Here is a 14,685-nt window from a genome sequence, read left to right on the forward strand (position 1 = left end):
GCCTACTGATGATTACATGTCCTTTTCCCTTGGCATCATGGAGGGTGCTGTAAGCAGGGGATGAAAGGGCAGCATTCAACATATTATACAATGAAAACTGAAATTGCAATAAAAGCAAAGATGCTTTTACTGAACAATGACAAACAGAAGGTCCCTGTATCATCCTTTTAGTTTATGGTACGAAGGAAGTACTACCAACAAGAGACCTCATGACTGCAAAACTCACATTCTGTTCGTTCTGGGCTTTTCTCAGACAAGATAGGCATTTATGTATGTGCCAAGTTTGTAACTTGACCATGTAACTATAATTGCAATAAACAAATCTTCATCAGCTATATTAAAAAATAAACCTTTAAAATAGATACAATCATCTAGGAAAAAACATTTATTCAATTAATTTACAGAGTAAGCCCATTAAGGCAAAATATATTACTTGGAAATAGGCTTTTACCGGGTACAAATGTGAGCTGTCTTAACAATATATTGTATATAAAAATGTCCTTTGAAAGCATCTAAGAAAGGTAAAGGCAGAGCAATACAAGCTGAAGAACTGCTTCTTTAAGGCAAACAAAAAAGTATGTTTATTCTTCATTTCTTAAAAAAAGTATTATTACCAAAATATTTTCTTCACAAATGTTTCCATATTTCTAAATAAAGGTTTAAGATTGTGCGAGTATAGATAGAGGGCATTGATAGCCATGAAAAGAAAATCAGACATCACTGAAGATTTATACGAGAAACAGTGAGCTCATGACATCAAGGCTTTTAAGACTTAAAAATGTTTAGAAAACATAGGATAGCAAAGCAAGGGATACACATTTCAGCATTTTCCACATCAAATTGATGACAATCATAACTTGATAGAAGAAATTACATAATTCCATACAAAATACAAAGTTTGGAAGCACTTGAGTAAATTATGTTGTTGAAACTGCTGAGCTAATTTCATGTGTATATGGTACATGATCTAAAATCCACTGAAGCAACTTGAAATTTGTCTAGTGTTTCAATTGGACATGAATTTCATTACTGTTACATAAAAAGAAAAAAGATGCAGCATAGAAAATGAGATTTCAAAATTATTTAGCAATTACTTCAACTAATGGGGCATGGATTTGTGCTTTTCTTCAGCAGCTCACTGTTATGTGTTTTAAAAACTACTCAGCATCACTCCTGAGAACTTGTACACAAACACCAAACATAGGAGATGTTAAGTACCACCAAAGCACAGCCCCCAAGAAAGTCTCTCTCTATTGAAATGTATATATAACATACATGTTATACTGTCAACATGTTTGCATTACTAATATAACAGAAATAGCTAAACAATTATCCCCTTCTTTTAAAAAGTATACTAACTAAAATATCTCAGCAAATGCCTAGTAAGGTGTCAAATAATAGCATATTCCCCTTTACAAACCGTAATGCTATTTGACCCAGTTATAAATACATGTTTGTGCTGATTTCCTGGTTCGCGAATCGTATTGGAAATCACATAGTAGTTAAAATTTGCAATTGCTCATTTCCACTATCGGAAATTACCTTCACTCTGAAAAAGTAAAACAGAGTTTAATTACATTACAAATCTGTGTTGTATCCACTGAGAATTAAAATATGTAAGCCTCCACTTCAATTCCAGAATCAAAACCAGTATTCCTTCGTGTCATGGATCAGCCTTCTTTCAAACGGTCCTGGGTAGTAAGTGTTGTTTGTACATTCCTGCTAGAGCCTTAGCTGCACTGTAGATCATCTGTCGACGGGACATGCCAGTGAATGCCACATGCCAATCAGTCCTGTTGACGTTCAGTACACTCTTCTCAAGCACTTCGCCCACGGTCACCAACAGGCCTGACCATCTCAGATTGTAGTCCTGAGGAGTGAGATTCTTAGCCTGTGTAACATTTTGAAAAGTGATTATTGAAAGAGTTTGAAATGAGTAGTTTTGTTTCTGTCTTCACCATTACCAACTTTCATAAGTAAACATTTGCATGTCAATAGGACTACCTGTCAAACTGAAGGGTTTCAGAATTTCAGACTGCCCCATAATTTCCCTAGCCAATTATTCTTTTTGGATTTGTATGTATCATGATCCAAATGACATCTGAACAATACAAAACTAAAATACAATGCTTAAGAGTAAAGACATTCTGCCATTACTAGGAAGTAGTCTTCTCTTTAAAAGTAGCCAACACATGGAATCAATAATTATACTTATTTATACAAAGACTCATCCTTCAAAAGTTTTTAAAATGGTTAAAATGTCCATCTGAAGCAGAAAAGTAGTCAAATACAAGAAGAATGTTGATCCTGGCAAAAATGGAAGACTGAGCTATTTTAATGAGATCACAGAGAGGGCACATACTGCAATTCCCTGAAGTTGGAAGCAGAGGGAAGCAGTGGGGGAAGGATCACAGCATTTATCTGGTCTGATGCTTATCCCAAGCAACCACCTGTGGCCACCCTCACATACAATGAGAGGTAGAAGACTTTTAGTCCCACTAAGACTATTCTTAGCATTACTCAGTTCCTCACAGCATCGCACACTTGGCCGAATTCTTCACACAGATTTTATTTCAACAAATATTCAAGTCAGTCTGTTTCCAGTGTATGCACAGCACATCAAAACTCAATGTGTTCCAGCCTTCCTAGAACTACTCTCTTGCAACAGTAATACCATATATAAGTTTGTTAGAATATGCAGTCTGCTCCAATATTGAAATAACTTGTTATCATGAGGTACATAAGAGACAGATTTCTTGAGCAAAGGAACACAGAATACTCCTTATCAGTCAGAACATTAACAGTAAGAAGTAAGTGCATCTAGCTGCAAGAAGGGACTGAATATCTGACCAGAGTATCTCTGTTATGATCCATAACTGCAAATAACTTCATTAAGTAATTATTTGTATTTTTACTGCTGAGAATCAGTAAACTTCAAATGAAATAAAAAACAAAACAAAACAAAACAACCCAACAAACAACAATATTGCAGTAGTTTCCCCAGTTGCAATTTCTGGCTCAGCAAAAAAACCAAGATGACATCTGGTCTCCTCATAGAAAAAGGTTCTCAAAACAAGCCCTCAAATCCCCCTTTTACCTCCTCAAATCAAGTAATATTTAGAGTTCTGAACAGCCGTGAGTCTCATATTATGTGCTCAGAAAACTCTGCGCCATTGGTAGAGACATTAGCGAGACAGTATGTATTCTGTACAGTTACTTTTACCACTATTTCCATTACATAGAACAATAAAACACCTAGCTAGCAAGAATTTCATGAAACATAATTGCTTTAACGTTGCCTCTCCTAAATCTTTTGTACAGTGAATAAGAAATAACATAACATTGTCCCATACAAGTTTCTTCTCTATTTTTAGTCTGACATACAACTATACAATTGCTAGGATTTTTCCTACTGTAATCTAGATTTTTATTAAAGATACGGGACTGGATTTATACAGATATATGTTTCTCACAGGCCCTTGAGAGAAACCCACTCTGATTCTAGAAGAGACATAATGGTAACAAAGGTAACAACTGTTGCATACACACAAACAAGAACCAAATGATTCATCACCACACATTATGTGTAAGTTAACTGAAATATATAATAGCACAACTAAAAAAAAATTAACTCTGGAGGTACAAAACAAAGCTATGTTTTACTGTTGATGTACATACAAGAACAGTTTTATTTATATAGGAGAGTAGAATTCCATTTAATTCAAGTTTAGAGGCTTACAGTTCCACTGAATCTGTACTGTACACTGAGCTATACACTAAATGGGTTGCATAAAAGTTAGAACAAGTACAATTTCTGCTATTACAAGGTAAACAGTACTTTTCAAAGTTGCAAAGTGTGTGTACCTAAGATTAAAAAAAAAAAAAAAAACACACAAGAAAAAAATCCTCACTAAGTTAAGCTATTAACTATACTTTTAAAATGACAAAATACAGAATATTCTGTGAAACGGAAATTGAAGATGCCTATTGTGCTTTATGCTAAAAAAAAAATCAGTTCATATCAGTGCTCCACAGGAAATGTGACACTTATTTAGTAACTTCACATTGCTGTGCCTATTTTCATAGCATCATAGAACAGTTTGGCCTGGAAGGGCCCTTTAAAGATCATCATTTCAACCTGATTAATTTTTTTCCCTGTAGCTTCACATCTTTCTCCACTCATTTTGGAGAGCATTCTGGAAAATGACAGAGAGACTGAGCAATATTTCTCTTTTGGCCACTCATCAGCTTTTCAAAGCTGAAAGAACTCCAAAAAATAAGAAGTAAAACCAACCCCACAAACGTTCACTCTGCTGGAATTGGTACTACCAAAAAAAATCCCCAAAACGTAAATAGCTACTACTTGTTTTCTCAAAACAACTCCCCGAGGAACAAATCCCAAACAGTTCTGTTTTGAAATTCTTTACAGAAACATTTATTCAAAAAGAATTTTCAGACCAGAGTTAACTAGCGTATGACTCATATCTGCTGTCAGGCAACATGCAGTGACTGGAATTTGGAGTAATTACCAGTGCGTGCCCAAAGAAATGTAAACGATCCCATGATTACCATTAAAAACTGCTACTGGTGATATTTTCAGTGGGATGAACCGTGATATTTCCAAGATTTCAATCTCTCCATTTCAGAAATTTGACATCCTTGTGAGAATAGTGCAGTCAGAAGTGTAAATCAGTCTTGCCTTTTAGATGAGAGTCTCTATGTTCATGTTGGAGTTAAGTTCAAGCACAGATCTGAAGAAGGGGTATCCTTTATTTATATATTTATTAGGAACGAGTTTTCAGAACACTAACTAGTACAGTATGCTGTTTGCTGGTAATTAACAACATAAATACTGAGGATTTATGAGCTTTATTAAGAAATGAGTGGTAAGATCTCAATTTATAAACTTGTACCTAGATAAAGTAGAAGCTACTTCACTGAATTTCTAACATGTATATGCGTGCACACAGACACTTCTCTATTACACAGTTTTGTTGGCATTAGATGAAACTCCAGTATGTATGTGAAGTAAGTCAAGGAAAGGAAAGCCTTCAGATTGGTAAGACTGCTTACTGCACCTTGACGCAATTACTTAGTGCATTACCTAAGCTGCAAAGACCTCCTTCCACACCTGAGGAAGAAAGAGTATTATTTTATCTATGTAAGGATTCGTGAGGGCTAATTTTGAGTCACTGAAACAGACTGATAACAATATTCCAATGGTTAAAGTTATATCTCCTTTATGAGGGACTATTTTTTTGTGGCTAATTTCTTCTTGTTTAATATTTCATCTTGGTTAAGTTCTTGTTGGAATATTTCTTCTTCATTAATAGAAAAGTAAAACTAGTTCTTCCAAGTGCCATGTATTATAGAATGAGACTCTCAATCAAAAATTGCTTACCCACCAATGCCAAACATTTTTAGGTAATCCATAAACGTTATTCAAAAATAGTTATAATCCTCATTTCATAAATTAAAACATTCAAGTGGAGCAACTGTCAGTAAGAAATGACATAATCAATACAATTACAAGTTAAGTCTTGTGTCTCAACTGTTAATCCAATGTTGGTAAGAAAAAGGAACACTCACCTGCTGAACGTATTGCAAAGGCACTGGTGTTGCTTGGGTAAAAGCTTCCAGATGAATTCCATGAATTGGATCCTCGATAATCAGACATCCAATGTCAAACCACCTGCAATGACGTGCAAGTTACTTTATGTTTGAGTACTGAATATCGCTCAATTGAAAAACAACACATCAACATTTGAAATATGACCATTTTATAAACTCTACTACAAATGTTGTAATAATGAGTTTCAAAGTTCTCTAGCATTTTTCAAGTAAATTTTTAATATCTCTCTCTCTATATATATGTAAAATTCTAGTGCATGTGTATGCATATCAAATAAATAATGTACATAAAAACAGATAAAATACATGAAACTTACAGAACAAAGAAATAAAGAAAGCTGGTGGGGTGGGCATGTGTGCAGATACATCCTTTTGGCCATATTTACTATGCTACAATTTTTGCCTAATCTCTGAAAGAATGTTTTTCATTAAGATAAATTTCCCTAACAATTAAAAAAAAAAAAGCTACCAATCATTCATGTTCTATATTCAGAAGATTTTTTTTTTCGTATGCCTAATGCTGTAACAATCATTTAAATGACTTATTCAGAAAAACACTTCTGCATCTTTCAGAAAAGATGGTGTCTCCTGTAGCAGACACAGTAAAGGCTACTGAAGCAGTACCTGAATGCTTCTCCTATCTGGCTTGCAAAAACATTAAATCATATCTCCCTATCAAAAAACTAACAATAGTGATATGATCCAAATAAAACCAAGAGCAATGCTTCATCACTACTTAACTGTATTCAGTTCTTATAACAGTTTTACAGTTGAGTTTCCATGGGAGAAACATAATCCAGGGAAACCACAAACACAACAGCAAGGCAAAGAATCGTAAAAGATTTTAAAAGGAAAATATTACTGTAGTTCTTGTTTTATATGTGTATTTACATATATTCTTTATGTACTTTATTATTTATGTACTTTATTACTTAAATCGCAGGAAGCAAGGATGTTGTTATAAAAAGAAATGCAAGACTCCAACTTTAAGAAACGACTGGCTGGGCCACACAAGCTTCATGTTAAGAGTTTACTGGAGCAAGACAGGCAGAAATACTTCACTTTGCATCTTTGAAGGAGGGAACAAAGCACTGGAATGTTCTGTGATAGAAGACTACCTCACTTGCAAATATGAAAGACTGTTGAGAAAGCTTCATGGTTAAAGATATCTTGCTCCCAATTAAAAAATGAGTGAGGAATCTAAACAGCAAAATACACATAAAAGAGTTTGCAACCTGTTCTGCACATAGTATTCAGGACACACATTTGGAAGGGGAAGTAATGCCCTTCAGTTGTTTGACAGACAACTGAGAAGTTTAGCTGTGAGCAGTGACTGATCTGATGTTAGGTGCAGAGCTCTTAGTATTCGTGGGTCTTTACTTGGAAACTCATCTCCTTTGGAGACGAACAAGTATGGTGAATAGTATCAGCAAAACAGTGACTACATCCCCACATTAAAACTGTACAACTACAATTCTCGCTTCAGAATAATAATTAATCAGTTATTAGCACCATGACCTATAATTTCTTTGTAATAAAAAAAAAAGGGCAAAAAGTAGTTCAAATGTTTTTTGTAACACCATGCAAGGAAACTTTCAATGCTGCCTACAGAGTCAAAATTAAAGCATGCATTCAGTTATTCTTTGTTTTATTGTAACTAATATTGAAGATCAAGACATTCTTGGAGCCTGTAATGTACAGACAGAAGAGATAGTGTTCCTTGGAATAGCACTGCAGTCCTGGGTCAACTCTTTCACATCCAGTACTTTAAACAACATTTTCAGATTTAGGAATGAGAGTTCAAATGACAAGAACAGCAATTATTTTGAAACCGAGATCTCATTATCATAGTTACTCCTTTGTGGAAATACAATAAAACAGCTAAATCAGACTAGAAGGAAATAAATAGTAAATTCACTATCCATCTTCCACTGAAGATACTAAATGTACCTTTAAAAATGGTGCAAGAGCAGAGTATGTATTTAAAAAAAAAAAAATCAATCAAAGCCCATTACATGAATAAAAAGGTAAACAATAGAAAAAAATACTTGAAGTTTGCATGAAGAAAAACATGACATTGTCCTTAATGTTTTTGAAATTAATTATCAAGCTGCTTCAAGAACTGTCTGTCAAAAAGTATGTTATGAAATCAAGTTGTAATGTATTTGAAAACACCATTGTTATGTCTGTGCAGCGCAAATTAAAAGTAGTAAGTACATTGCCAGTGGAAGAAAAATGGATAATATATTATCTGATAAAATCATATTACTAAAAAGGCCAGCACATCTCCCAATATACTTTCTCAACTGAATACAATTTCAGAGAAAAAAAGAGTACACACACGAGAGTGAGCAAACTACTAGCCAAATTCCAACTTTGTCAGTTCAGCACAACTTCATTGTATTTTTATATTGTGAATTCTGAAAAACCTGACAAAGATTTTGTATATTAAAGTGTCAAGATGTCTGGACAAAAAAGCTGAACATCATCACCAAAATCATGTCTGCCCACGCAACACTGAAGAGAGACTATCTTTTCTGCTCAGAGCGATACTGCCAGCAACTCTTTAGAGGCACCTTTGAGTCAACAAAGAATATGACTTGTTTTATTTGTTTTGTTCCCCTCCCAGGAATATATTTAAAGCTCTCACTTGTCAGGAAGCAATTCCTCAATGAAGTTTTCTACTGATACCACAGGCTGTTTTTCATGTATTACTCCTGTCCGACGCAAGCTGTCTATCCTTTCTTGGGCTCCCTAAGTGGTAACATTAGCTGTTAGAAAATATTCTCTTTGAATCACAACATAGTACAATGCTTACAGATTAATGCAAAAAGAATACACTTTTCAATTTACACAGAAAATACAAGACATTTTGAAAAACTACTCTTTATTTCCATGTTGGGAAAAGAAAAAACAAAACTCATGAAAAGCTGTAATGGAATACCAAACAGTAAAACACAAACAATCAACAAAAAAACTATGATAAAGCTAACTACAGAATTTTAGTTTGTTATTTTTTTATGAAAAAGGACTAGATTAGCATGCCAAGAAATCCTAATCTGTAACGGTGCTAAGCTTCACTGTTAAAGCATCAGTATATATTTCTGTTACTCACACTGACATTTTTGCATCTTAAGATTTGTTTGGTTTAGATCCTTTAAGAACTTTCTATCAACTTGTAACACCAAGGGAGAGAATCTCTTTGTTGTGGCATCTATCCAACTAAGATGTATGAATCACTCGCTCCAAACCTGCTATCACTCTTAAGTTTTAATAGAAATACTACTACACTGCAGCAGTTAAACGGCTAAAGGAACATACACATTGTCCTCCTTTACTTCAATATAAAATTGTATCACCTAAAATATTGCTATTAGGATAGGCTTTACTCAACTGTGAGCACTGACAAAGCAGTTAGGAGAAAATCTTTCTTTTTTAGAGAGTACATTATCTTCTTACATTTAAGAAATAGAATATTAAATAGTTGGGTTTAGTTACAGGCAAAGGAGGTGGTTGCATCCACATACACCTGACAAACGTGTGCGTTTTTAAAATCCAGTGAAACAACTCTTGCTAAGTCTTCCTCTGGGCCACCACAGCTTTTTGCATGCTGCACAGTGAGTTCTTATTTTAAAAATGTAACACAGATCTGTTCAAGAAGATCCCTAGCAAGTGCTGATCAAACCATCTTTGGTCTACAGAAATAGTGGGGAGATAGCTCAGTCTCAAAGTCTTTTCATTTCTAACATTCCCACCTTGGCTAGTAACAGACCAAGAAGAAATGCCCAATATACTTTGAAACTACACTAGTATCATAATGTATACTAGATGTGATGGCAATCAATGACAGTAAAACAGAAATGACTTAACTGTTCTTCATTTGCTGTGATGTGTTTGCAAAAAATGCAAAAAGTGCTTCAACAAGCATCTTTAAGCTCAACTAATGAACCAGGTGGGGAAAAAAAAAAAAAAAAAAAAAGAATGTTTACCTAGCCCACAAACTGACTTTCCCTTAACAGAAAGTCCGATTCTTGGTAAATGTTTCCACACTCTCTCTTTGCATTGAACGTACTTTACTACTGTTATGTATCAACTTACAACTTACTTTTAAACCTGCAGCATAGCCCACAGGTTGGGGTGCGATGTTAGACTGTGCAGCCTCTCCAGTAACAATAGCCATTCCAAAGACTTCTTGAAAGGCATCTCGAATTGCTGCGACCTTTACCTCTTTATTAGAAGTAACCACTATGTCCAGTTCTCCCCCTGTTTCTGTAAAATACATATATATATGTGCATACATTTTTCCTCATTTCTGTTAGAAGCTAGTTTGAATACATACTACAGTTCAGGAGTATGCTTCAGCTGATCTTCTCTTTCTCACGCACTGTATAAAAGTTCTTTCATGAAGCAGCAGTAACTAAAGTTAGAAAGTAAAAGTTAAATGAATAGCTAAGTGATTCATGGATGAACAACAGACAACAGAACTGATGGTTGTTCAGCATCTGAAAAAAAAAGCATACCATTCATTTAAGATGACAATTCATGGATTTAGAATAATAACTCAGACATCTATTTCTAAGGATATTATGGTGTTCTGGGAAGTGATAAGGAATGTTGGTGTGACACAAACTCTTCCTTATGAAAGGAACCAAGAACACAGATGCAGTTCATCAAATTCACTCAACAGCTGTCAAATTACATAAGCTTTAAAAGAACGGCTCGCATTACTTTCTGTTTGTCCTTGGACAGTGTAATTTTATTGCCTGTCTGCCTCCCTATTTTATCTTGGTTTTAGATACAAAATATCTATGGAACACAAATGTTTTAAGTGTTTTTGAATTACTTCCATATGGTGGTATCTCCATAAAGAAGAATTAATTTTCACTAAGCTCTTCTAGAATAAAACAAAACAGTTAATGCGTTAAAAGAAATCTAAAACTACTACAAAAGACTGATTAACTCAATTATACCTCACATCACAGCTGACCATTTTTATTGTCAAACTTAACTTATACAAAAAGCATCCTATAAAACTTGTCCCCACTGTGACAGGCTTTCTTAAGAAAACCTTAAACTTCTTTCAAAAACAGAATATGACAGAGAAAGCTGCATAAGTACATTGCATCAGCAAGTGTAAAGGACAAAGTAATGGACATGTCCACAAGCAGACACTAAAACTAATAGGTATAGACATGCCTCTTGTCATCTTTAGTCCACCGGCTGTGGATGATGGAAGAGTACAAGGAGAAAGGACTACAGAAGTCACCAGATCTACTGTCATTTACCATACAGCATCTCCCGTTGCTTCTCCTGAATTGAGCTAGATGAAACACTGGACTGGAGCATCTCTTCTATGAGGAAAGACTGACAAAGCTGGGAATGTTCAGCCTGGAGAAGAAAAGGCTCAGGGGGATCTTATCGATCTGAAGAGAGGCTGCAAACAAGACTGAGCAAGGTTTTTTCAGTGGTGGTCAGTAACAGGACAAGAGGCAGTGGGCACAAACTGAAACACAGGAGGTTGTATAGAAACATCCAGAAAAACTTTTTTACTGTGGGGGTAACTAGTTGAGCACCAGTACAGGTTTCCCAGAAAGGTGGTGGAATCTCTAACCTTGAGACATTCAAAAGTCATCTGGACACAGCGCTGGCAAGTGTTTATAGGTGGCTCTGCTGAAGGAGGGGGCTGGGACAAGATGACCTCCACAGGTCCCTTCCAACCTACACCACTTTGTGAGTCTGGGATCCAGCAGGACATTTCTTATGACAACAGAAGCAAACTAGTGAAGCCTTTTAACCTGTCATTTCCCAGACCCACTGACTGTACAAAAACATGTTACCTTTTCAAAGAAAAAAGAGCAGAGCCCAGTGGTTTTGCTTCTAAACACTAAAACTCCACCTAATTACACATGCTGATCAAGTCTGCAGTAATTATCCTGATGTAAGAAAAATTCCTCCATTGATAATTATAAGCCTGAAGCTTAAATTTTAAAGAAAAGAACAATATATTCTTAGGCTCATATTACTTAGCAGACCTCAGTTATAACATCTTTTTCTGAGGAATCATCAGAGATATGCCAGATGAGCAGTAAAACATAGTATTTGGTTTTTAAGCTATTTTTAAACTTATTTATCAATTGCTTTACTGAATGGAGTTGGGTGTACATATCCCTGAACTTTGGGTAATTGTTTTGAACATTGGCTAACAACAGGACTAAAGAAACATTGAGAGGATCTGTTTTCATTGATTCCTTCTAGATAGAAATCAAGTTAACATCAGTAAACAAGTACCTAAAATTGACTGCAGGCTTTTGCTGAAGTTAGCCTTGTTTGACTGCCCAGAGATACAAAAACTGTCAAGAGGCTTTTGATGTGACTAAAAACTAACCCATAACATACCTATTAAACTACTGGTTTTTAACTTAAGGACAGTAACTGTGCCCCATATGTTTGTGTATTCCAAGAGCAGAATTCACATTACATTCTTTTGTATTAAGGATCACCATACATCAAAAGCATATCTTTGTTCATCACAGGTACAACAGAAGGGAAACAAAGATACTATATGCATTAAAAGAAACCATTTATGACGAGATCTGTCACACACTATGGTAATATGGAAATATTAAAACCTAAAATATAAGAATGAGGTATACACTGGTAAATTCAGAGATAACTGCCACATTAAGTGCTCTGACACTTGAACATGAAATTTCATTGTAACTTGTGTTTTATAAACCGAAATGACAGTTCCACCTACAATTTAAGATTCTCTGTTGTCTTTTGTTATAAAAGCATAGGTGCTTATGCTTATAAGGTATTCATTTCCTGTGTAGACAGAAATTTTCTGTTCCAGGTGCTTGCCTCAGATGACATCTTCACAATGTGTCACTGAAAACAGTTCAGCCCTTTTCAAGAAAGAGATTACAGAAATATTATTTGCTCCCTCTCATGAAAAAAAAATTTCTACCACCTCATCCAGAAGCTTTGGTAGTTTCATGCTTTGGCCTGAAATTTATTTGGATTTGCAGCAGTGGAGGGAAAGCAGTGTGAAGTTGGGTCACTTGTTGTTGAGGACATGGCTTTTGTTGATGCCAGAAAACATTTCTAGAAGGAAGTAAATACTAAGTTTACAAATCTCTGCCCTATTTCTACGACCTGCAACTACAAAAAAGATCGCAATATATTAACGGCCAAGATGTATAAAGATACTTTCCCTTCCAACATGACTTTAGAGAACTTTGAGATAACCACTGAATTTGCTTACTCTAACTGAATCTTACAAGCAAAGCATTTTATTAGACTTACTTCCTCGTCTAGGTAATTTTGTTTCGTGCAATGAATACTGTGTCACACTATCCAAACTGTCACTGGATACTGACAGATCCTATCTTAAAAAGGGATGGTCATGACTGCAATAGAAACCACAAATACAGTTTGCCAAATTGTGCATAATCAACATTTACTGTAGCTTTGCATTGCATCCCACTACTCCTCTCAAATACTTTCTCAGTTGCTGGCTGGCCTTCTTGCTGGTTTCATATCCCACTATCTCCTCACTAGTCAGCTGCTCGGATATCTTCCTTTAAAAGTAAGACAAATAACTATTACTCAATGGTTAAGTCATTTTCCCATTTTATTCCACATATTGTTCACTAGATTAGTACAACAGTGCAGCAACGTGATCAGCTGAATCACTGAATAGGTCCAGGTGAAAAACAGCTCAGAAAAACAAAATGCGAAAACATTTAGTAGTTACTTCTTAGCCTTATCAGTTTCCCAAACAACTTCACCTACATGCAAAGGGCAGTACTGGCACAACTAAGAAGAGGACTGCTTAGCAGGCTGCTGGAAGAAAAAAACAAACAAACAAATAACAAAACCAAACCACAACCCTGGACAAATTATGTCTTTTTTCCTCTATTTTAATAAAGTAGAAATCTCAAGGCAGTTACACGTGACATGCAACATACCATAGTAAAACAAAAAACAGTGAATACCATGATGTTTCTCCTTCCTATTCATTTTCAAACTGTAATTGAAATGCTATGCTTTTCCTTCCAGGATCAATGCTCAGCAACACTTCAGACTTCATTAGACCATTATAGAATTTTAATGTTCCTACTAACTGATTCAGGAACTACTCAAAGTTTGATGCATTTCCTAAAAATAGTATAAATACTACTGGGCTAGAAAAGTGGAACAGTTTTAAGTCAGAAAAAAAGCCTCAAAAGCTACGGAAGTACCTCTGTTCTATGCATACTTTTTGGCTTGTTTTAACTTTCATGTCATAGCTTACACAGCAGTATTTCAGTATGTGATCCAACAGAACACATACAGTGTATTTTAAACTCAACTCCATGAGGCTTAAATAGAGACAAAGTGGGAGAAAACAGCATGAATCTTAGGGATTATAGACATGGTCTCCTCATTTTTTTTTCTTTTTAACTTCCTCATCTTTCACAATCTGAATTAAAGGGTATGTCTATGCCAGCATCTGAACTACAGTGGAATACAAAGTCAAACAAATCTCAAGACACACACAAGAAGTCAGCCTCCAGAGTAAGAGTTTCACTGGGTGATATACTTGAGAAATCAGTATAATATTGTGACTCTGAATTAACACACTAGATATAGAAACTTCAAGTGTGAAAGCAATGTGCTATTACATTAACCTCTCTAACACTGACGTGTTACTTAATGGCTTGTCACCAATACTTACTGATATACGGAACCATGCCAGGATCCAGCGTTGTGATCATGGTCTCCACTGAATGTTTGGTTTTATCAAGAACAGACTTCACCATGGGATTCTCAGCTACACCCTAAATTTAAGCAAACAGATTTCCATATTATCATTCTTTTTTTTTTCCCAAGACGCTCAAAATGTTACAGCTAAAAAACATACAAACAAAGAAGTACTTTCAAATATTAAGCTGCTTTGTGTTTTTCTTACCACATTTACACTTTGTAACACCTATTGTATCTCACTCCTTAGCACCAACGCTACAGGATATGACAATCAGTGCATGACATTTCAGTTACAACATAAAGTTC

At 35.2% G+C, this 14,685-nt stretch overlaps 1 protein-coding gene across 5 annotated transcripts in view; it reads right to left on the reverse strand.

Annotated features, from left to right (window-relative positions):
• Positions 1-362: 362 nt before the first annotated feature.
• The window catches only part of PRRC1 (proline rich coiled-coil 1), a 32,131-nt gene continuing 17,808 nt past the window's right edge, over positions 363-14,685 (reverse strand). For 4 of the 5 annotated variants that reach the window (XM_082074955.1, XM_082074957.1, XM_082074954.1 and 1 more), the window contains exons 5-9: positions 14,351-14,453; positions 9,737-9,900; positions 8,282-8,385; positions 5,590-5,692; positions 363-1,891 (exon numbers count right to left, since the gene is read on the reverse strand). In XM_082074955.1, the coding sequence (XP_081931081.1) occupies positions 1,682-1,891; positions 5,590-5,692; positions 8,282-8,385; positions 9,737-9,900; positions 14,351-14,453 (684 nt within the window). In that variant the 3' untranslated portion in view covers positions 363-1,681. Of the gene's footprint in view, positions 1,892-4,483; positions 4,752-5,589; positions 5,693-8,281; positions 8,386-9,736; positions 9,901-14,350; positions 14,454-14,685 lie in introns of those variants that run through there. The other variant, XM_082074958.1, reaches the window with a different exon arrangement.

This window comes from Streptopelia decaocto (genome assembly GCF_964273445.1).
Source record: "Streptopelia decaocto genome assembly, chromosome: Z".
NCBI classification, from domain to species: Eukaryota; Metazoa; Chordata; class Aves; order Columbiformes; family Columbidae; genus Streptopelia; species Streptopelia decaocto.